General features: G+C 43.9%; 1 protein-coding gene and 1 long non-coding RNA gene across 2 annotated transcripts in view; one reads left to right on the forward strand and one right to left on the reverse strand.

Moving 5' to 3' along the window:
- The first annotated feature begins 6,973 nt into the window (after positions 1–6,973).
- LOC106097177 (uncharacterized) overlaps positions 6,974–24,819 on the forward strand; it is a 59,602-nt gene continuing 41,756 nt past the window's right edge. The window contains exons 1-5 of the mRNA XM_025904381.1: positions 6,974–7,183; positions 9,919–9,960; positions 16,924–17,202; positions 17,277–17,510; positions 17,605–17,685. Of these exons, the coding sequence (XP_025760166.1) occupies positions 7,147–7,183; positions 9,919–9,960; positions 16,924–17,202; positions 17,277–17,510; positions 17,605–17,685 (673 nt within the window). The 5' untranslated portion in view covers positions 6,974–7,146. The remainder of the gene's footprint in view (positions 7,184–9,918; positions 9,961–16,923; positions 17,203–17,276; positions 17,511–17,604; positions 17,686–24,819) is intronic.
- LOC102077611 (uncharacterized) lies at positions 10,419–12,144 on the reverse strand. The gene is made up of 2 exons (XR_003217505.1): positions 11,244–12,144; positions 10,419–11,128 (listed from the first exon to the last, which is right to left on the reverse strand). It is a non-coding gene; the product is annotated as an uncharacterized LOC102077611 (long non-coding RNA).

Below are 24,819 nucleotides of genomic sequence, written 5' to 3' on the forward strand. Positions count from 1 at the left end.
CATGACGTCTCGTGTCTCTCTGTCACATTTACAGTATTTAATCATTTTCTCACACAGTTCTTCTCTCTCACATTTGTGTTGTGGGTTTGTTGTTACAGGTTACACAGCAGCTTCTGTTGTTGTTAAAATCATCTGAACACTTCTGTATAAATCACTTCATTTTCACACGATACTAAACTTTCTTACTGCAGTCTAACGTCGGTGAGTTTTATTATTTCTGGAAACTGATGGAGGGAAAACAGTCATGTGACCTGAGGGAACTAATGGGTGACCTTTGTTTTGTCAGTCACTGATCACTCTGAGCGGCCTTCACTGTGACAGAGTACACAGGGCAGTAATTACTAAGTACTTCTTCCTTTTGGTTTTCCCACTGAGAGAAAATGTACAAACAGACTGATGGAGAACAGCTGTCTCAGACTGCATCTCATCCACCCAGACTTCAGTGGAGAAACACCACCCTGCAGTAAAGTGGAGTCACCATTCTTCAGTCTGTGCAGACTACGTCAGAATAGAATAAAGTAGATTTTACTGTGACTGTAATGAGTAGAAGGACAGTAAAGGTGTGGTGCTGGTTAGAAACCACAAACATGTCAAACAGACAAACACTGTGCTGTTGTGTTGCAGCTGCACAAACACACTCATGTTGGTGCTTTGAACAGGCAGATCCATCAGACCAGGCAGCCTGATCCAAACACAGCTTTCACCCAACAATGAACACAGACAGAGCAGCTTATCCCTCAGCAACTTTTCAAAGCATTTATTGTTACAGGGGAGGGTGGTGTCAGGAGTTGATGTAGCTGGAAATATGGGGTTTAATTATGGTGGAGGACTCTGGGCAGAGTGGGACAGACACTGGCTGAAGACTCCATCCACCCGGCCTGGGACACCATCAGGACCAGCAGCCTTCCTCAGGTCGACGGTTCGAAATTCGAAGTGCTTGTGTGCTGTGAGGGTGGAGCTTGTGAGGTGAGTGGGTTGTGGTGCAGCACAGTGACTGATAGATAAATACCATCTCAGTGAATCCAGCAGACATGAGGTCATAGAGTCTCCATCACTGATTAAACACCTCAGCTGTGAACAGTATGACCAGGTTTGCATTTGGTGTTGGAGTTAATAACACATTCAAAGCATTGTTATAAATATACAGTCCAATAATAGCAACTCCCTGTTACAGACGGTCTGTGTGGTTTAATGTCCATTCAAAATAAACATGTAACATCTCTGTGCTTGACACTAAACAGTGGATTGTCTGCAGATTGCATTTGACATTATTCAGTCTCATTTGTTTCTTAAACAGACTTAATGCTGACAAAATGAAGGGTATGTAGTTTTCAAAATAAAATAAATTCCTACTATTATGTCTGCACAAGGTTTCCCAGCTGAATTTGTTATAAATATCTGGGTATTTTAACAGAGGAAAATCTTTCTTTTAAGTCACATATCTTATTTTTACAAAGCTCAGATTTAAACTCAGGTTCTTGTATAGAAGCAAATCATGTTTTTCATTTAATGTGAAAGAAGGCCTTGTTGCTGCTGCCTTCCGACTTCATGTTGACTGTAACATCCCTCAGTGCTGGTTCTAACAGTCTGAGCTGCTTCAGGCTTTATTTGTGAAACACAGCAGCTTACAAAACACGTAGCTAGTGTGTAACTTGTAACTAGATCTGCCAAACTTTCATCACAACTTCTTAGCCAACAGGCTTCAGTCCATCTCAGGATGGCTAAAACATATTTTCTTAGATGAGCCTTGGATAGATGTAGAACAGGCACTATGCAATAATCTAGAGATTTCAGATCTACCATTTATCAGGTCAAACATCAAACGACATGAATGCTTTAAAAGCATCAACATCAGCTCTTCTCTGACAGCATGGTGGGAGTTTCTAAGAATAACAGTCTTCATTAATCCCATGCAGACGTACACCTATCTGGAAGAACCCTGACATGTATGATTAATTTTATTGGAGTTATAAAGGAATTAAACACTTGGAACATATATTGTCAGAAAGTCTCCTCGTGTTTCAGTTTTATTGTTATAATTGTAGTGATAATTTCCTTAAACATCAATAAGTTTTCACCTTGTTCTCACTGTTTGCTGGTGATGATGTCACATGCTTTTATGACTGTCCAGCCGTACTACGAGTCCGATGAGCACTAAGCCCAATTTATATGAGTGCGAGGGATTGCCAGCTGTGTGCACTCCTGTGCAAACATGGGTCAGAACCTCTCTAGCTCTAAGATTCAATTCCCAAATTTATGGAATAGGATGGATATAAGTCTACTGTTAATTTCGGGAAGTTGTTAGAAAGCTGTGGTATTACTGCTTAAGTGCACATCTCCACTTAGGCTAACTGGGAGGAGACGGATCTATACTTGGACATATTATTTACATCCTTCAGGGGTTTTAGGTTAGAGTATCACATTATAGAACATGTATGTGACTTTCCACCGTAGCCTTTGACACGGGGCAGGCTTGGGTAAAGTAGTTAGGTTATTTGAGGCGACTTTTGTTGTGATTTGGCGCTATATAAATCAAATTGAATTGAATTGAATTTGGCCACTAGAGGGCTCTAATGACCGCCTAATTGTTGATTTTCACTAATATTGAGATATTAGGCCTTTTCTGTTGCTTGGGATATGCAGATATTCCTGCTTTCTGCCTGTTTAAAATGGCACTGTGAGATTTCATTCAGCCAGAGCATTTAGTTGATTATTTATGGTGTAATTGATTAACGGTGTATGATGTTGAACAGTAATGATTGTCATATTTGTCATGTAATAATAGTTGTTCTTCCTGTTTCCTGTTATTTAGAACCACACATACACACCCCCCATATCCTCACCGAGTATGCCAGTTGCTGTACTACTTGCCTGCTGTTCACTCAGTTATATTGGAGATATCTCCCAGCTTACTTTGATGATTATGAAGTTGAATATCAACCTGAATCAGCTACACTGACTGATGAACCGACAGCAGGCTAAAGATCAGCGCTCTGCCGAGCAGTGCTCAGTCTCTCTGCAATCATATGCTTCAGGCTCCCAATGCAGCAAATCTTGAACCCAGGCTAGTGGATATTCAACTTCAGGATGCTCTATTATTGCAGGGCTAGCAGATCTGCACACAGTGATATTAATAATATTGCTCTTTATTAAAAGCACCTTATCTGGCACTTTATTGAGCATTGCACCCTGAGCATAGATTTGCACATAAAGAACATTTGCACAGAATAGTTGAATTATTTATTGCATATTTATTGTGTATTTTAAAATCAGTAGGTAGCCTTTTGGTTCCAGGTCCTGCACAGCTGCTCCTCATTAAGAAGTGTGCTGGTTGTCTGTGATGAGGAAAGGTTGTTACTGAGAGCAAATAAGGTTAACCATGGAGAGCTGGGGCTAATGTTTGTGAAAATCTAGAAAGAAAGGTGGTGCAAAGAAGTAGAGCTTCACAGCTGAGATGTGATTACTCAGCTGTCTTTCCTGTGTCCTCTCCAGGGTGTTTGGGCCAATGTGTCTCCGGGGGTCCAGACACCAGTCAAAGGTTCACACGAGTTGAACATGTTATCTGCACCCAGTGATGCAACCTTAGCGAGGCCATGATCAAGTGCATCAGGTCCTGTTTTGTCCACTGGAGGCCTGCAGGGCCAACATTTACCTTCATGTTCAACAATCAGTACAGTAGTAGCATTAGCTTTTACTCACAGGTCTATATGAACCAAACATGATAATGGAAACCAAAGCAGGTTCACAGAACAGCTGTTGTGTGTCAAGCTGGGATGTTGTGACATTAGCCAGAAAATTCAGACTGGTGCTGGTTTCATGTGGGAGGTTTGAACAATATACAGCAGCAACAGCACAAGTGCAAAGTTACCAGCTTCTATTCATTTTAGTGCTTGAAATGAAAAATGCACCTGTAGGATATTTGGATGTAAAATATGTTCACAGCTGTCCTGCTAGTAGGAAGGTCACAGCTAAGGTCAGAGCACAGGTTAAACGATAGATATAGCATGATGACACTTTCATACTTGATGCAGTTCCTCCTTATGTCACTCAACAGTACGAGAAGACGGATCATCTGAAAGTTTAAGAGTGGAATGAACTGAGAGGTTAGATGGAAATGTGTAACTTAAAGAGTTGTTTCATATCTGAAACAGATTCACCAAGCCACCAGCTGTAGTGGGAGGTACCCACTGTGACGGTGTCACATGAGTGCATGAAGCACTGAGCCCCCACCGAGGATGGACTTTATACTGGTGTAAAGAAAAAACTGCAGCCCAGCTCACTCTGCTTCACCATCATCTGACACATATATGAATGGACAATTTCATTATTCAATGCAGTTCACAACATAAAGAGACATTTGATTTTACTATAGTTACAATGTTAAACATTGTTGTTACAGAAGGAACAAACACAGGAATGAGTCATTAAATCCAATGAAATGAATGATGTGACAGTGTGATTAACTGAGAGTACTGAGGAAGCACAGCAGCTAAATAGGGATTTGACTGAAAAATAAATCATGAGTGTTATGGAATAACAAACGTCTTCATGTTACTGTTTCTTTATGTGACTGAAAGAAAGAACAAAGTTCCTATTAAGGCTTCAGCTGCTGCATCACAGCTGAACTCTTTCACAGATCGTTGGAAACGAGGTTTGATTAGTTCATCAACTTTCCCAAAACACATCTGTGATCCTGGATCATTAGTTAGAACAAATCCTGATAATATGACAGGGAACACATGTCACATTGTGGAGGGGAAGCAGGGTCACATGGACACCACAGTGGGTGTGGTCAAAGCTAGAACTGCTCCCTGTTCCCCCCTCCCACTGAAATCTACACCTGGCTGCATGTAGCAACCCAAAAGGTCGCCCAGTGTGTCCTGCAGCCTGCAGCAGTCCTGTTGGACCTGTAGAGCCACGCCCACTGTGTCTTGAGACCCCTGGACCACCAGCATGGAGGTCTTCACTGCAGCTACACAGGACTGCATCACCTGAGGCAATATGGTGGCCTATGACACCACTGGGAGAACAGCAGAGGGCGACAGACTGCTAGGTTTTCCTCATGTATCAGTGCTTACACAGAGGATATAAACCTATGAGGTATTGAAATCAACCAAAGCCAACTGGAGTGAAAGAGACTGACTTGACCTGTGATTGGTCGAAAGGAGGGATAAGAGCCTCCATCCTGTTTGGATGAAGGTGTGAAGGAACTGCAGAACTACACCGGAGGAGAGGACTCAGTGAGAGGAGACGCAGGTAGAAGCTTTCCTCACAATCACAGGAACTTGAAGTAGGTTAAAGTGAGGTGGACACTCAGGTCACAGCTTGTTAATGCAGCTCTCACCTGTACAGGGACACTTTGGCCATGATTGGTATCATTTATAGAAGACCGACTGTTGTTTGATATTAGCAGTGATCACACAAAGTCAGTGAGAGGGAAGCATCCAGACAGGCAGTGATGGAGTCGACCATGTGGGGATAGCGGTGTGAAGACACGCTGGACAGCAGCTCACAGTCTGCTCCTGAAGCCAAGACGCTGCTGAATAGAAGACAATGAGGTTGTTGGACTGCAGGGAGGTGTAGACCACAGCTAGAGGGTGTAGACAAGCATCTAAAAGAACTCCACTCAATGCCTCCAGCTGGGAGCCTGTTGATGAAGTATGGAAGTGACAAACATCTATGATCTCAGTGGCAGTAAATAAACACAGTGTTGTTTGAAGGTCTTGGAAGCAGGAAATGTGGGCAGTGTAACATCTGAGAGAGACAGGAGTCCAGCTGTGGTGGCTGAGAGCCTTTAGAGGAGCTACGCTAGTTCAAACTGCCACACAGTGACTGTGATGCAGTCTGTGCCACTTTACAACTTACAGGAACAACCAGATCCATTTAGAGGGCATCAAGGACGTTTTAGGAGCCAAAGGGGGAACAGAACATGAGTCAGGTGCTGTCAGCGCCCATTCAAGTACATTATCATTAATGCTCAGGAGGCTGAGCAGGATGTCTGCTAACAACAAGGTTGATGGTTCCACACCTGAGTTGCTTGTGTGTCCATCAGACCAGGTCAAAATACAGATTATAAGACAATCACACACACACACACCCTCTCATAATGCTCACCCAGCAGCAAAACCTCTGATTGGCCCAAATTAATTGTGTGAGCAGAGAATGAGCTGAGCTGACATATAATGGGCATAACAGCTGATACTGATGCTTCTGCTTTTGATAAGAACAACAAAATGTCGTCAGCTATGTTATGATTTGTTCCACCCACTCTTATATCATGCACATCTTGGTGAATGGCCTCAGCTAGAGGCCCAAGTGCTAATGCAAAGAGGAGAGGGCACAGAGGACAGCCTGCCTCGTTCCTCTTCGCAGTGGGGAGGCTGATGACTGGACACCACTGGTTATAACACAAGCTTCTGCAAGTTTGTAGATAGTTTTAATCCATTAAATAAAACCCTCGCATGAGCCAAATCTTTCTATCTTTCTTTCTCTGGTAAATAAGTACGTCCACTCGATTCTGTCATATCAGCTTCTAAAGCTATAACATAGGCTATTATATTATATTACATTATATTAGAAACATTAGTTCAGTTGTCTCCCAAACCCCAGCAGCTGTCTGTTGCAGGTCTGAGTGTTTACTAAAATAAAAGCTTTCTAACATCTCACCTGTTTGTTTCTATTCACACATACATGTGTATTATGTTTATTAACAGAGAGATGAAGCTTGTGTTTCTGTCATGTAGTGACTGTGCTTAACTGTATGAAGCTTATTAGACATTATGTAACAGATCACATGTAAAAGTGAATTTTCCCAAAGTGGTTAAGATATTTTTTAATTATCTTTTTTTTTTTCTTAAAGAAATCTCCAATGTCATGTGCCATTTTTTTCATACCATGTGTAATTTCCATTAGAAATATTAATGACAGTTAAATGAAGAGGGGATGGAGCTGTGATGTCATCAAGTACACCGCTGTTCCAACTGTATAACGATCGCTGCTCGGCAAGTCTCGCCTGTGAGCTTACGAACTCCGGACTAGCGGAGTATTGAGAGACGGCCTCAGTTTTCTTTGTGCGCCATCATCTGCAGAGTGACGGATCTGTCTGAGAGCTGTCGGTGGTTCGGTGAGGATCAGCTGTAACTTTTTATGGTCAAGATGTTGATGATCGTGCTGCTCTTACACGGTAAGAACCTGCTCTGAACTCACACACGTACGGACACACACACACGGATGTGGCTCCAGACTGTTTTTATAGCCGCTCATGTTCACGTTAGCCACATTATTCTGTACTCAAGCTCGTTCATGTGACGAAGCTCGTCCCCGGGACCTGCACGGATCCTGCACTTTCAGCTGGTTTGATCCCACACACCGATCATGTGTGTGTGCTTAAACATGTGTGTACAGACAGCAGGAGACAGTGAGGGCGGAGTGTGTCACGTGGTTCCTTTGTAGCGAGGGTCAAGCAAAGTTGCAGTCTGCAGCAAGCGCAGGCTATTTTATTGTCATATTTTATATCCAACTGTGCCAAAATTGTCATTTTTGCATCACCTGCCTCAACTTTGAGAGCTGAATCTCTCAGATGGTGAAGCATGGGCACGATGGAAGAAACAGTCACATCATTTTCTGTGGATAAAATGTCAGTGAAATCAGGCCTCAGTGCTGCGTTCACAGCCTCCAAAACACACATGTCCTGCCAGGTCAAGTTGGGAAGCGAATGGCGGCTCCTGTCTGAAGCAAAAACTCTTTTTTCCAATGTTGCAGCAGTTCGAGTTCCTTTTGTTCCTTGTGGACTCCCATCGTCTCTGCCCGCTGTGTGCAAATGCTGCGTTAATGGAGCCAAACGCTCTGTCAGTGTTTGTCTTTTCTTTCTTGACGGCATTGTTTACTGCAACATTTAAGTGGCACGCTGCTTTGGTTGCATCCTTAGGTTTACCTCTTTCATCCGGGGTGGGGTAGGAGAGTGATCCAATGTAGACAACGGCCATCCGGTCCTGCAGCTGAAAACCTGGCTCTGGACACTCTGGGGGAGGGGGGGGTGGGGGTGGGGGGACGACGACTGTGTAGTTCTTCAATGTCCTCAATCGACGCGCTAATGCTGCCACCCATCTATTGTTTATCTGGCCGGAAATTTCTCTGCAGGACAATCAGAAGAAGAAGAATCTGAAGAAGAGAGTATCAGTTGTGTTGAGGGACCAGTTGATCAAATCCATATTCTTTAGGTTTTAGAGAACAAGACTAAGAGACTCTGAGGGTTAGAGTTAGACCAGACTAGACAAGGACATGAGAAGTCAAGCAGGAAAGATAAGGTGAGGGAGAGGGAGAAAGATGCAGCCGCCTCCGTCAAGAGCCAAAGCAAAAACCTGTTTATAGAATAATCTGAAACCCTTGAAAAAGAGTTTATTAATGTCTTCTCTAATCTCTTTGAGAGAGCTTTGCAGATTATTTTGAAGCCTACATTAATAAGGGATATTGGACGATAGCTTGAGGTAAATACAGGGTCTTTGCCTGGTTTAAGCAGGAGACTAATATTGGCAGAATTCATATTTGGCAGTAGTCTGCCATTTTCCTTGATTTCCTGCAACATTCTGTGGAATACAGGTACAAGAATTGTCCAGATTTCTGCAGGAAATCTGTCTGGAGCCTTATTAGTGGGCATACTTATCAGGGCTTCCTGGAGTTCACCTGGCGTCAGTGGCGAATCCAGTGCCATTGCTTGATTGTCTAATAATTTTGGAAGAGCTACGTTGTCAAGAAACTGGTCAATTTCATTTTTAGACGGGTTTATATGCAGTGAATATAAAGTTTCATAGATATTCTTGAAAATGTTGTTTAATCTTTCAGGGTCATATCTTATTTTCCCAGATAAATCATTAACATCACATATAGTTGTTTTTTCTTTATTTATTTTTAACTGTTTAGCTAGAAATCGACCGGATTTGTTACTGTGTTCAAAATTCTGCAAGCGAAGTCTTTGTACTAAGAATTGTGGGGGTTTTTTTTATTAATAATTTCATTTAATTCTAGTTTTGTTTTGCGAATTTTGTTCAATGTTTCCTGATCTTGGTGGGACACGTAGGCTTCTTCTAAGGATTTGATGTTTTTTTCTAATTCCTGAATATTTTTGTTTTCTCCTTTCTTTTGTGTGATGAGAAAGAAATTATTTTACCTCTCATCACAGCTTTCCCTGCTTCACATAGAACAGATGCTGAAGTTCCACACAGGTCATTATAGTCTAAATATAGAGTCCACTCTTTTTAAAAATATTTAATAAAGTCTTCATCTTTAAGCAGTGATGTATTAAATCTCCAGTTTTTACTTTAGGAGATAATCCAGACGAGACTGGGAGTGATGGACATGTGAGAAGAAAGTATATTTCTTACTGTTGGGGTGACGGGAACCTCTTTTCTCTGGTGCCAGCTACATTTACATTCCATGTGACAACCTTAGTGTGCCCATATTTGTGTGTGTATGGCTAATGATGCACGCTGTGGGTGACACTTAGACGGGTGAGGAGAGGAAATACATCACTCCTGTGTAAAGAGAAAGAAAAAATGTGAAGAGATGCTCCATAAGTCTGACTGTGTGTGTGTATAATAACTAATATGAGTGAACGCGCTTGAGTGTGTGTGTCCTATAAGTCTGTGTGGGCTGTGACACTGTTGTACTTGTGTTGTGGGAGGGATGAAAGAGAAAACTTGAAAGAAAAAAGAGAACATTGTAATTAACACTTTGACGCCATGGAGACTTTCAGTGTTTTAATATAATTTGACATCATGTTGAATTAATAAGCTGATATTAATAAGTTCAACAGATGTTAATGGAAGATTAACAAGAATCTGTACTGTACACATGGTGGTGGAGAGGCCTTTAACCTTTAATGATCTCTGACCTTTAGTGACCTCTGTCGTCCTGTTGCAGGTGTGTGTGTGCTGCTGCTGTCTGTACCGACGGTTTCTGCAGGTGAGTAGATGGAAGTGTAAGTTCAGACATTTCTGTAAATGGTAAAAAAGAAAATTCAGCAGATTTACAGCATATTGTCTGTGTCATTACCATAATTTTGTCATTAATGGAAAAATTGAAGGTTCTGTTTATATTCCCATTTAAAGGCACTTCTTTTCACAGTAACTCATTAAATGTACACTAGTGGTCATGGTTCTGGGTCATTTTGACCCAGCATTTTCAGTTTCTTGTGTTTTGGTATTCTTGTGTATTATGAATCATGTTCTGATTCTTTAGTTGTGTTGTTGTTGTTGTTATTATTATTATAGGTTTCAGTTTGGTCCTGGTAATGAGTTTAGTTCTTAGGTTTCATTCTTGCTTAGTGTAGGTTTATTTCAGTGTCAAATCTGCATCTTTGTGATTTGTTTCTTGTTTCCTGTTTTACTTTGAAGGTCCATGTCTTATGTCAGTGTATTCAATTTTACTTCCCCCCGTCTCGTTAGCCCTAATCTCTCCCAGCTGTGTCTTCCTCCTGTTTCCTATTCCCGGATTGCTCCACTGTGTATTTCAGCCCCCTGTGTTTGCCTTTGCCCTTTGTCGCATCATTAATGTTTGCTATCCTGTACATGCTGTGTGTTTTGTCTCATGCTCCTGTTTAGTTTTTCTGTTCCTGCGTTTCAGTCCTTAGTTCCTCTGTTCAGAGTTTTGTTTTGTTTTTTGGGGAGTTTAATTTATTAAGAGTTTTCCCTAGCAATAAAGCTGCGCTTTAATTTTAACCTCCCTGTTTTGAGTCCTGCGTTTGGGTCCTTTACCTTTTTCCAGTTGTTTATTGAAAATGATGCAGTTTAATGTCTCATTGCACTCTGAAATGAAAGCATGGTACAAATAAACAACTCGAGTTAAGAAATCCTGGAATCAATTTATAGACCAAAATGTATATTCTAAACTTTGAGTCATCAAAGTAGCCCCCTTTGGCAAATATAACAGCTGAACACACCCGTGCCATTCTTTCTGCAATAGCAATCAAATATTCTCCCAGAAGTTCCCATAAATGTGGAACTTGTAGGTTGCTTTGCTTGCACTCTTCTGTCCAGGTCTGTGACGTCCGTGCGGCCAAACATGATGGAGTGGACTCAATCGCAGACAAAACTCGGAGACCCGATGTGAAGTTTATTACAGGAGGTCACGTCTGACAAAAATGAGAAACAAAAGCAAAACACACTTAACAAGTGAGCCATGAACTAAGGGCGCGAACCTAATAATTTGAGATTCTGTTCCATTTCCTCATCTGTGTCCACACACACCTTCACTCGGTCTGCCCCGCGTGACATGACTGTGAACCGTGCAGGGAGGCAGGCAGGTGAGTAAACAGTGAAAACTGTGAGCAGACCAACGGCTGAATTACCAACAGCAGTGCAGGAATCCAAAAGGTTACTGAGAGCAGAGAGAAACACGGTCAACTCAACATAGCAATGGTTAGACGCTTGGACTGTGACAACCTTCACTGACTGATGTTAGCAGACGATCTCGCGAGGAATGATTGTGAGCTCTGGTCTTAAATCCCAGCGGGCTGATTACACACAGGTGTTACCAATGCGAGTAGAATGACGGCTCCACCCCGAGGTGGAAACACTGGTACAATGGAAAAAACCCAGCACTCACTGAAACCTTGACAAGTTCATCCTAAACCAGCTCGATGGGGTTCAAGTCTGGAGACTGCTGGACACTCCATGTTTTCAAGCTCACCATCTTCTTCTTTTTTCCTGAGGTAGTTCTGGCACAGCTTGGACTTATTTTCTGGGTCATTATCTTGCTGTAGATAATGAACCCCTGACCAACTAGATCCATAGCAGAGGGTACTGCATGGTGCTGCAGAATGCTGTGGTAGCTGTTTTGGTTCAGGGTGTCTCTCACTCTGTATAAGTCACCAAGCTGGATCTAGCAAACAGCCCCAGATAGCGTTTTCTTTATTCCCCGAGACCAGCTGCACCAGATCATCGCCAGCTTCATCATCACCAACCTCCAAAGATGGCGCTCCAAAGATGGCGCTCCTCAGAGGGCGACGTCGCAGAACACTCTGAGTCAAGTTACTTTTTACATTCCTCTTCCTTACTAGGTGTAGCTGGTAGAGTGCTTAAAGCATGTGCAGACCAACTAGCAGAGGTTTTCACCACCATCTTCAACCTCTCACTGCTACAGTCTGTAGTACCATCCTGCCTTAAGTCAGCCACCATCGTTCCAGTGCCCAAGAAGAACACAGTGAGCTGCTTGAATGACTATCGTCCAGTTGCTTTAACACCCATAATTGCCAAATGTTTCGAACAGCTCATCATGTCCCACATTAAAGCTGCCGTCCCTGCAAACCTCGATCCATACCAGTTTGCATACAGGGCAAACAGGTCGACAGAGGATGCCATAATAACAGCTCTTCACACAGCCCTCACACACCTGGACTGTAGTAACACCTATGTGAGAATGCTATTTGTGGACTTCAGCTCTGCCTTCAATACAGTTCAACCCCACAAACTAGTGATGTGTCCTGTGTGTCGAAGCTTCGAATCACGCTTCGGGTAATCTCGGGGGCGTGTCTGTGAAGCGCGTATCGAGGCTTGCTTTGATTACGTATGCAGTGACGTTCGAGGCTTCGCGGGCAGTCCGTACCACGTGACTGATTCGGGAACTGGTTCACTGGTTCGCGCCAGATTCGAAATAAAATGGGCAGCAAAACACAGCTGATTCCCCCATCACATTGTGTTGCGGAATTGGATTACGTACGTGCTACATAGTTACTTTATCATTTCCTCCCTCGATGGAACCAGCAAGGAAAAGAAAATTTTCCCCTGTCTGGCAACATTTTGATGTCATCTCTCCTAATAAGGTATACACACAGTAATAAATAAATGATAAGTACCATAATATAAATAAACAACAGTACAGATCCTATAACCTGATTTATGTCTTTTAGTTTATTTAAAAAGTGAAGCGCCACACAGTTTGTGTCATTATCCAGATGTACATTGTACATGATTACACAGTTATAGGGGCGGGTTTTGATTATCGATTAAAATCGATTCTCGCTTGGAAAACGTGATATTGTTTAATTAAAATCCTGAATCGATTTTTAATATAAATTTATTTTGCCCGAAATGCCAGAATCTCAGGTTAAACCTGACAAAAATCTCAACAACCACCAAACAGCTAAAACAGTAAATGACAGCAGGTACACCGATTGTGCACAAATATGCAAACACAAAGCGGGGAACCGCTGACGGATCAGAATCAGTGAGATGTCGCCTGTCTCACCCGACGACAGGGACACGGTCGGGGATGAAAGGACAGCTCACTGATTCTCATGTGTCGGCGGGTCCGCGCTTCATTTTTACGTCTTTTTGCGCTGATTCTGACGCTGCAGGTTTTATTTCTCTCCAAACAATACTGACTGAACCAGCAGCAAAAGAAGATCCAAACTACGCTTCACATAAACATCGTCATGAATTCCCTCTAACTTTTGCTGTTTTGCTTCCACCACAATAAAAATCACACTTCATGCACAGCTCTCCCTCTCTCTCTCTCAGTACACTTCAAGAACAGTTTCCCGTCTAAAAATCTGTTTTCTGCATTATTCGCTTGCTTGTTACGCACAAGTCTACCGTTGTTTACAGCGCTGTCAGCCGCTGTTTTTTCCTTTTACTTACTACCGAAAAGAAAACCTAATTTCTGCTGTTCAATAGGCCACTGAACAAATTTAAACTTTTTAAATTATGCAAAATTGCAAAACGCTTAGCCGTGTCTCTAAACTTCTGTAACTTTGCTTTGCTTCACTTCAGCAGCATCAGGTAATGTTCATATGTTGATGAATGGTTTTCTTTCGTTTTTGATCTGCTGCAGAATATTTTTATAAATCGTATTTCTGTTTTATCCTCAGCTGCTTTGACACAAAGGCATCTGCTGTGATGCTTACACCTTTCATAAAGTCTCGCAAGTGTCAACTTTCTTTTTATAGATATAAAAATATAGAAATGTACTGATCCATGATCTGAATTATAATATTTCTGACTGAGGCAAAATTTCCCCTGATCGAATCGATTCTAGAAATCAGTGACAATACGCAGGCCTAACAGTTACACAATCATACCAAAACTCTGTCCTGATAGTTTCCACTTTCTCTTTTGTATCAGACATACTGAGACAATATTCGGGATAAATAACCACGAAAACAATCTATTTATTCAGTTTAGAGGTTTACACATCACATCATTATAATCACAGAGCCTATTTCACTTAAATCGTCCACTTGATGGCGCAGTAGAGCAAATGAATCATCACAATGCTTCGAACCACGAGTCGACCAGTTGGATGGAAAGCTTCAGCTCATCACGAGGCTTCATCTCACCATCACTACCACAAACTGGTTAATAAACTAAGCAACTTAGGACCCAGCAGCTCACTGTGCAGCTGGATACTGGACTTCCTGAGCAACAGACCCCAGAACGTAAGAATGGGAGAGCACACCTCCTTCACACACATGGAGAGATGCCAAACTGCCTTTCACTGTTCTTGTAACAGTGACAATAAAAAGCTATTCTATTCTATTCTAATCTCTTGGGCTGAGCTAAGACACATATTGAACCTGAACCTGCTGGAATCCTATCCAGAGCTAACAAGCTACGCTGACCTGACGCTAGGTCGGCACGAGGCAGAGGACTCTCCTGTGAACAACAAGCTGGAGCGGAGGTGTGGCAGACGGGAAGGAGCTGACCGAAGGTTCCGGTGCATGATTAGCAAATGAAGGCTACTGCTTGCAAACATTCAGTCATTGGAAAATAAAATGGATGAACTCCATTTTATGGATGAATGCTCGGATTTTCACGCAAAGAGACATTCAGGAGTGCTCCATACTGTGTTTCTGTGAAACCTGGCTTGAGGAGAGAACACCTGCTATGGCAATAACACCAGAGGGCTAATCGCTCTTCAGAGAGGACAGAAGCACTACGGACAGTGGCAAGATCCGCGGGGGAGGAACGGCCGCCCTCATTAAGCAAACCCAGTCACAGTCAGGACTATTAACACCTGGACTGAGTGCAAAAGCCAGTCTGCAGGGCTGCTCAGAGGCTACAGACTGGAGCATCTTCAAAGAAACTGTTAACGACATCCACGAATACACAGAGACTGTGAGCGATTACATAAACTGGTGTGCATCTGTTTGTGCCCCTCCCAGGACTGTGCGTAGGTTTCCCAATCAAAAACCCTTGGTCAATGGAGACATTCAACAGAAAATCAGGGAGAGGAGGCAGGCCTTGAAGGCAGGAGATCAGGCAGAGCATAAGAGAGCCCGCTATGAACTGCAGAAGTCCATCAGAGCTGCAAAGAGGGCCCACTCAGAAAAGCTTGAAGGCTACTACCTCAACAAAAACAATACACGTAGTATGTGGCAGGGAATTCAAATGGTAAATGGCCTGTATTTATATAGCGCTTTACTAGTCCCTAAGGACCCCAAAGCGCTTTACATATCCAGTCATCCACCCATTCACACACTGGTGATGGCAAGCTACATTGTAGCCACAGCCACCCTGGGGCGCACTGACAGAGGCGAGGCTGCCGGACACTGGCGCCACCGGGCCCTCTGACCACCACCAGTAGGCAGCGGGTGAAGTGTCTTGCCCAAGGACACAACAACCGAGACTGTCCAAGCCGGGGCTCGAACCGGCAACCTTCCGATTACAAGGCGAACTCCCAACTCTTGAGCCACGATCACCCCAATAGTCAATGTGTCACAAACTACAGGGGAACCACAACAACAACCACAGACCCCTGAGACACCACCGTTCCAGACAGCCTCAACTCCCAGAGTACTGAAGGCCTGTGGGGAACAACTAGCTGGAGTGTACACTGGCATCTTCAACCTGTCACTATCCCAGGCAGTAGTCCCACGCATTTTTAAAACCTCCATCATTATACCAGTTCCCCAAAAAACTGACACATCCGCCCTGAACGACTTCAGACCAATGGCACTCACACCAGTCGCCATGAAGTGTCTAGACAAATGACTTTTCACACACATCAATCACATATTCCCGAACACTATAGACCTCCTCCACTTTGCATACCGCCCCAATTGATCAGTGTATGGTGCAACAGCAATAGCCCTGCACACCTACGTACAATCTGAGACACAACAGAGCGGACAGCATCATCACACACTGAACAAGGTTATTCAGCAGCTTCTTCCCCGCAACTGTCAGACTGGTGGCAAACAAAAAACACTGAACACCTAAAAATAACACAGCACTACTTTACCTCATTCTGAATGAAATGTTGGAAAAATCATGGATTAATACGCAATTACTTACTCAGATCTGTGAAATGTGCGATATTATGTATACAATCCTATTACACTATTTATATATAATATACCAATGGAACTCTCACCAGCAAGTACTTTTATCAGCACACAACCTGTACAATGTTTCTTTTATCTTTGATATTGTAAATACTACTAGAAGACTGCTCCACTCTTTGCTTGATCTCTACTTTCTGTTACCTTTTAAATGTGACATGACTACCGAGCTCTGCAAAAAGAATTCCAATGTGGATATGACTGTTGGTGCTGTGAGCAAATGGCAAATAAAAATCTTGAATCATGAGTTTGGATCTTCATCTTTCTTCACTCAGTCAAGTCTTTCCTTTTGTTGGCCGTTCCTGTGAAAACCAAAGTGTGTGATCACAGCTGAAATAAGGGAGATTTTTCCACTTTAAAGTGCTTCAATTAGTGATCCTGTTGATCCACAAATCAAATCATCTCTAATATCTGAATGTTGATGACAAACACAAATATTTCTGCTTATTATGAGGCTAAAAGCTTGATGTAGACAACAGTTTATAATATGTCAGCAGCATATACCAGCCCTGCACACCAGCACTGTGCTTATATTAGACTTTAATCAACATATAGTTATGATTTTATCATCTCTGTGTGTCCTCCAGTGTCTCTGTCTGTCAGTCCAAACCTTCAGCAGGTCTTCAGAGGATCTTCTTCAGTGGATCTGAGTTGTGTTGATGATGGACAGCCAGCTGATGGATGGACAGTGAAGAGGACCAGAGGAGGATTCACTGAGGACTGTGGAGCAGCTGCAGGCTTTGGGAGGCTTCTTGTTTCCTACTGTGTTGTGGATCTTTCTGCTCCCAGTGAAACCTTCTGGTGTGAGGACTCCTCTGGACAGCAGAGTGACAGAGTCTCCTTCAGTGTCCAATCAGACACTACAGGTGAGATGTTCCAGCTGTGTCTCTGTCTCTGTGTGACTCTGCTCTCATTAACTCTGTTTGTCTCTGATGGTCAGATAAAGGTGTCATCCTGGAGATCCCTGCACTTCCTGTGAGGACAGGAAGTGATGTCATTCTGCGCTGCAGACAGAGGAATGGTGCCACAGTCGCAGCTTATTTCTTCATCAAAGGAATTTCTGTTGGTCCTAAACCAGAGCACATCATCACTAACATCATGCAGGCTGATGAAGGTCTCTACTGTTCTACTGATGAGGGTGGAAAGTCTCCTCAGAGCTCTCTGAGGGTCAGAGGTCAGAACACTGACATCACTTCCTGTTTTTAAAAAATGATGTAACATTGTGACCTGATAATAAAGTGAAACCATTTTCATCATCTCTCCTGCAGATTCTCCTACCATCATTCATCCTCCTCCTCCTCCAAGCAGCTCCACAAACTTTGATCCTCCTCTTTTGCTCGACAAAAAAGGTCAGTAAAAACATACAAAAGTGACATCAACTGCATAACCCAGTGTCTGTAACAGTCAAACCTCTGCTGCCAGTGTACAGGGTACCCCAACCTTACCTGTCCAGCCTCCCACCAACACACTCTGTGTTACATACACAGAAGCCTTCAAACACCAAAGACCATCACACTTCCTCCTCCATGTTTGACAGCTGATGCCACACACTGTGGAATCATCCTTTCACCTACTTGATGGTGTACAAAGATCCTGCGTGATGAAACAAAGATTTCAAACTTTGATTCATCAGTCCATAATACCTTCTTCCAGTCTTCAGTAGTTACTCAATGAGAGTAACGTATTCTCTCAATGAGAATACTCTCAATGAGAGTATTGGATTACTTAATATATTATCATGTTTACTACAACTACCTAAATGTACTATTGCGGTGTGATTTATTACTATTACTGTAGGTTACTCTCCATACCAATACCAACTAGATGTTTAAATCTTAATATAAAATGAGTAACAGTAGGTGGACATTAGGTAAGGCTGCACTTTTTGCAGCGATCTCGTATAGAAAACTATTCCGCGCGTACATAAAACAGGTCCACGGCTCAGAACCGTAGTAAAGGGACCTCTGGCTAATACGTCGGGTTCATGTCGGGCTTGTAGCTGAAAACTAGCTTTACTTTGTTGTCTGGGTCAACTTTGCTTGCGGGAGACAGAGAGAGGCGTTGAAAGGCTTCTCCAACTGAACTTATTTTTTCCGGAGGAAAACACGAACACAGTGTACAGTCGAGTCTTAATAGCTTACTTACAGCTGGGCTCGTCAGGCACTCTTCTTGGCTGCTGTGGTTATTATTATATTTACATGCTTCCAGCTCCCGTTTCTGCTCCGTGACAGCTCGGACTTTTCCTTTCTCTCCCTCCCTCGCTCACAGACATATAACGGGTATGGCAGTCCATTCTCCCTGCAGCACGGACTACACTGCCCATGAGGCTACATTCTTTAGGGCTATGCCTGTTTCCTTCATATTAAATCATTTTTTGAATAATAATTTTTAAAAATATTTCTTCACGCCATTATGCAGGCCGCAAGTAGAGGTGACATGGGCCGCAAGATTGAGACACAGGCATTAGAGCCTCTTAATGCGTGTTTGTTTGGGTTTCCACCGGCGTGGTATTACCAAAAATAGAGAGGGCATAGCCTAACATATGACACAGGAAACACCGCCGTGTAATCCATTTATTTCAACAAAGTAACTGTATTCTGAACAAGGACGCTCCAAACCCACACAGAAAACCATCACTGTGTGGCCCCACGACGGTGACTCTGCACTGCAGCACTGCTTTAACTGCACAGACTGGCAGGTCTTCAGGGATGCTGCTGTGTATAAGGGGAAGCTGGATTTAGAGGAGTATACATCGGCTGTCCTCAGCTACATTAGTAGGTGTGTGGAGGATGTTACCACCACCAAGTCTGTGATGTGCTATCCAAACCAGAAACCCTGGCTGAATGCAGAAGTCCATTCCCTGCTGAAAGTCAGAGATGCCACCTTCAGGTCTGGTGATGCACAGAAACTCAAGAGGGCTAGGAGAGAACTGACTGAAGGTGTACGGAGAGCCAAAACCACATACGCACAGAAGATTCAGGGTCATTTTTCTTCCCAGGACCCACGCAGTATGTGGAAGGGTATCTAGTGCATCACTGACCACAAAACTAGGGATAGGCAACGCCCCAGGGACCCTTCTCTGCCTGAGACTCTCAACCAGTTCTACGCCCGCTTTGAGGACCCTAACACGCACCCACCCAGGATCAGACTCTCCCCACCACCAGATGAAGAAACCCTCAGTGTGACAGCAGCTGAAGTGAAGCAGACCCTCAAGAGGATTAACCCCCGCAAAGCTGCCGGCCCAGACAACATCCCCACTTGGGTTTTGAGGAACTGTGCTGATCAGCTCTCTGAGGTCCTGACAGACAATTTTAACTCCTTCCTCATCCAGGCAGCTGTCCCCACCTGTATGAAGACCGCCACCATCATTCCAGTCCCCAAGAGTTGCTGTGACAGGTCTAAATGACTATCAGCCAGTAGCCCTCACACCGATCGTCACGAAATGCTTTGAGAGGTTGATTATGGCCCACATCAAAGCCACCATCAGTGTCACTTCAGACCCACACCAGTACGCCTACCGGAAGAATCAATCCACAGAAGATGCCATCTCTTCTGTGGTTCACACCACCCTCACCCCCCTGGAGCAGAAGAATGCCTACGTCTGTCTGCTCTTCGTGGACTTCTCATCTGCTTTCAATACAATAGGGCGATCGTGGCTCAAGAGTTGGGAGTTCGCCTTGTAATCAGAAGGTTGCCGGTTCGAGCCCCGGCTTGGACAGTCTCGGTCGTTGTGTCCTTGGGCAAGACACGTCACCCGTTGCCTACTGGTGGTGGTCAGAGGGCCCGGTGGCGCCAGTGTCCAGCAGCCTCGCCTCTGTCAGTGCGCCCCAGGGTGGCTGTGGCTACAATGTAGCTTGCTATCACCAGTGTGTGAATGGGTGAATGACTGGATATGTAAAGCGCTTTGGGGTCCTTAGGGACTAGTAAAGCGCTATATAAATACAGGTCATTTACAATTATCCCGCAGACACTTGTTGACAAATTACTGACTCTGGGACTGAGCTCCTCTCTTTGTAACTGGGTCCTGGACTTTCTGACCAACAGACCGCAGTCTGTGAGGATCCACAATGTCTCCTCATCTTCCACAGTCCTCAGCACTGGCTCCCCTCAGGGCTGTGTGCTAAGTCCCCTCCTGTTCACGCTGCTTACATATGACTGCTTACCCAACCATCCAGGCTGTCATATTGTGAAGTTTGCAGACGACACAGCTGTGGTGGGTTGCATCACAAACAATGATGAGACTGGCTACAGGAAGGAGGTGGAACACTTAGAGAACTGGTGCAGGAGAACAATCTCTGCTTAAATGAGAAGAAGACAAAGGAGATGATTGTGGACTTCAGGAGGGGAAGACACACACACACCCCTGCACATCGGAGGATCTGCAGTCAAAGTAGTACCCAGCTACAAGTACCTGGGTACGTACCTGGATAGCAACCTCATCTGGAAAAACAACACTTCCAGCCTGATCAGGAAGGCTCACCAGAGGCTCTACTTCCTGAGGCGGTTGAAGCATGCGGGACTTGAGAGCTTCCTTCTACAGATGTGCGGTGGAGAGTGTTCAGTGCTCTGGCATCAACATGTGGCACAGAAACTGCACTGTGGCAGAGAGGAAAGCTCCACAGAGGGTGATGAAGGCTGCACAGAGAGGGGTCGGAGGCAGCCTCCCAACCGTCACAGACATATACACCTCCAGATGCAGGAAGAGGCCCACCTGTGTCATGAAGGTCCCCACTCACCCAACACACTCACTCTTTGTCCCGCTCCCCTCAAGCAGGAGTCTGGGGAGCATCAAATGCAAAACCACAAGACTGAGAAACAGCTTCATCCCAGAAGCTGTGAGACTTCTCAGCGCATAATGGACAAGAACTATTATTGTAGCACCTTAATCACTACTGACACTTACTCATTATTTTGTATTTTAAATACATAACGCTGGTACATGTATTCCATTACTCCACAACACTGATCATCACCAGCTTGCTCAAGTCTTTCCTTTTGTTGGCCGTTCCTCTGAAAGCCAAAGTGTGTGATCACAGCTGAAATAAGGGAGATTTTTCCACTTTAAAGTGCTTCAATTAGTGATGCTGTTGATCCACAAATCAAATCATCTCTAATATCTGAATGTTGATGACAAACACAAATATTTCTGCTTATTATGAGGCTAAAAGCTCGATGTAGACAACAGTTTATAATATGTCAGCAGCATATAACAGCCCTGCACACCAGCACTGTGCTTATATTAGACTTTAATCAACATATAGTTATGATTTTATCATCTCTGTGTGTCCTCCAGTGTCTCTGTCTGTCAGTCCAAACCTTCAGCAGGTCTTCAGTGGATTTTCTTCAGTGTATCTGAGTTGTGTTGATGATGGACAGACAGCTGATGGATGGACAGTGAAGAGGACCAGAGGAGGACTCACTGAGGACTGTGGAGCAGCTGCAGGCTTTGGGAGGCTTCTTGGTTCCTACTGTGTTGTGGATCTTTCTGCTCCCAGTGAAACCTTCTGGTGTGAGGACTCCTCTGGACAGCAGAGTGACAGAGTCTCCTTCAGTGTCCAATCAGACACTAAAGGTGAGATGTTCCAGCTGTGTCTCTGTCTCTGTGTGACTCTGCTCTCATTAACTCTGTTTGTCTCTGATGGTCAGATAAAGGTGTCATCCTGGAGATCCCTGCACTTCCTGTGAGGACAGGAAGTGATGTCATTCTGCGCTGCAGACAGAGGAATGGTGCCACAGTCGCAGCTTATTTCTTCATCAAAGGAATTTCTGTTGGTCATGGTCATACACGAGAGCACATCATCACTAACATCACGCAGGCTGATGAAGGTCTCTACTCATGTTCTACTGATGAGGGTGGAAAGTCTCCTCAGAGCTCTCTGAGGGTCAGAGGTCAGAACACTGACATCACTTCCTGTTTAAAAAAATGATGTAACATTGTGACCTGATAATAAACTGACGGAACCTTCTTCATCATCTCTCCTGCAGATCCTCCTACCATCATTCATCCTCCTCCTCACTGTCCTCCTCCTCCAAGCACCTCCACAAATTTTGATTCTCCTCTTTTGAAAAAAGAAACAGTCTGAGGAGGAGGAGCTGGTGATGAAGAGCAGCCTGTGTGTATATACAGGATAAAGTATATACACACATGAAGATGCAGCTTTGCTTTGGCCTTCCTCTGCTAACAGCTAACAGCTAACTAACCTCAGCCAGATGTTCTGCAGCTGTTTGTCTAACATTAGAAGTTATAATAATGATGTTGATCGTGTTTCTGCTGTTCTGATGGATCTCCATGGAGCGACCTGACTCTGTGTCACATGTGGGGTCAAAACGCTTTATGTGGGTCAAAGGTCAAAGCTGCTGACTGTCAGGAAGCATCAGACGAACATCATGAAGCACCCCCTCTGACCTCAGAGCTCCAATCAGAGCAGGAAGGACCCATGACGGAGGCACTGCGACCACACCCACACTTCCTGTCAGTCCCTCTGATTGACAGCTGCCTCCATCAGTATCATATATATCCATATAATCACTCTGACACTATGATGTTGTGATGTTGGTGTTGTATGAACCACATTAAATGTTTTTGCATATTAACATGACGTCTCGTGTCTCTCTGTCACATATACAGTATTTAATCATTTTCTCACACAGTTCTTTTCTTTCAGATTTGTGTTGTTGTGTTTGTTGTCACAGGTTACAAAAAAGTTTCTTACTTCACTCTAACGTATGTGAGTTTTTATTATATCTGCAAACTGATAAAGGGGAAAAGAGTCATACACACACACACATATATATATATAAAAGAAAAAGAAAATTCCCCTCTCGTCCCTGTGGGCGGTAAATCCTTCAACCTCGGGTCCTCTACCAGAGGCCTGGGAGCTTGAGGGTCCTGCGCAGTATCTTAGCTGTTCCCAGGACTGCGCTCTTCTGGACAGAGATCTCCGATGTTCCCGGGATCTACTGGAGCCACTCGCCTCATTTGGGAGTCACTGCAAGTAATGCTCCGATTATCACGGGGACCACTGTTACCTTCACCCTCCACATCTTCTTGAGCTCTTCTCTGAGCCCTTGGTATTTCTCCAGCTTCTCATGTTCCTTCTTCCTGATGTTGCTGTCATTGGGAACCGCTACATCGATCACTACAGCCGTCTTCTTCTCTTTGTCTACCACCACTATGTGCATTTGGTTAGCCACCACCATTTTGTCCATCTGTATCTGGAAGTCCCACAGGATCTTAGCTCGGTCATTCTCCATCACCCTTAGGGGCATCTCCCATTTTGACCTCGGGACTTCAAGGCCATGCTCGGCACAGATGTTTCTGTACACTACCCTGGCCACTTGGTTATGGCATTCCATGTATGCCTTGCCTGCTAGCATCTTGCACCCTGCTGTTATGACATAATGACCAGCCCACTGATTAAGGAACTGACCTCCCAGCCCATTGTTCCTTCAGTGGGCTGGTTTCAGTCATTATGCAAATGTACTGTTTATAAGGTTTGGGGAAACCTGCAGTCAGCTGAGACTGAAGAAGTCACTTGGATGAGTGACGAAACGTTTCTCCCACAAAACGCTACGTCCAGATGAACAGATTCAACTTTTGGAGATTATTTTCTGCACATTCCTGCACATAAAATAAAACTTTTTTGTGTTTACACTAATTCTTTCAAATATATGCAAGTAAAACACAGCAGAAAATAAATAAAATCAAACACTAGTGGTCCTGTTGCTCTATTTTCACCTGTATAGCAGGAGTGAGGTAGGCGGAGGTTTACCCTGGTGCAGGTGTGCCGCAGGGGTCAGTGGAAGAATCCGCGAGTTTCTCTGTGAATTTCCCATTACATGGTAGCATACTAGATGCTTTCTCGGAAGTTTAGGGGGGGGGTTCGCTGTAAAGAGAAGTTTTCTTCCCACGCACAACGGACGCTAATGTTTTTCTCACTTTTTACGGAATCAAACTCAAAGTAAGGTCAGTACTTCCACGCTTTAAACGCTTCATGGTCATACTCTCTCCCGCACTCGATATATTATCCACTGTTGATCTGCACACAGCTGTTGTCATGAGCGTCGCACTCGCTTACGTCACTGTCATGAGACATTCTGGCAAAAAAATCACGGTTTTAGTAACGCAGTAATGCAGCGTTCTTACGGGACTACTAATAAGATGGCACCTGTTCAAGATGGCGGCCAACCAAACCGGTTTGACAACCGGTTTGACCGGTTTCGTGCATGTGTATGCGCGTTCAGGTGTGCTGGGGGTCATGCGAGTTCATGTGTGGAAACACACACAGGGCGTTAGAGAGGTTATATGAGTTCATAGGTTTATATGAGTTCATGTGGTTTTGACTGTTTTTTAATTTAAACAAACCATAGGCTTTTTTAATTAAACTATTTTTTTAATCATTTTGGTATGTCTCAACATTCAGTTATGCAGACATATGTGTCCTTAAGAGCAATTCATTGTTTTGTGGGCGGTGTGGAAGGCG

This window comes from Oreochromis niloticus, unplaced genomic scaffold, assembly GCF_001858045.2.
Source record: "Oreochromis niloticus isolate F11D_XX unplaced genomic scaffold, O_niloticus_UMD_NMBU tig00001339_pilon, whole genome shotgun sequence".
Classification (NCBI taxonomy): Eukaryota; Metazoa; Chordata; class Actinopteri; order Cichliformes; family Cichlidae; genus Oreochromis; species Oreochromis niloticus.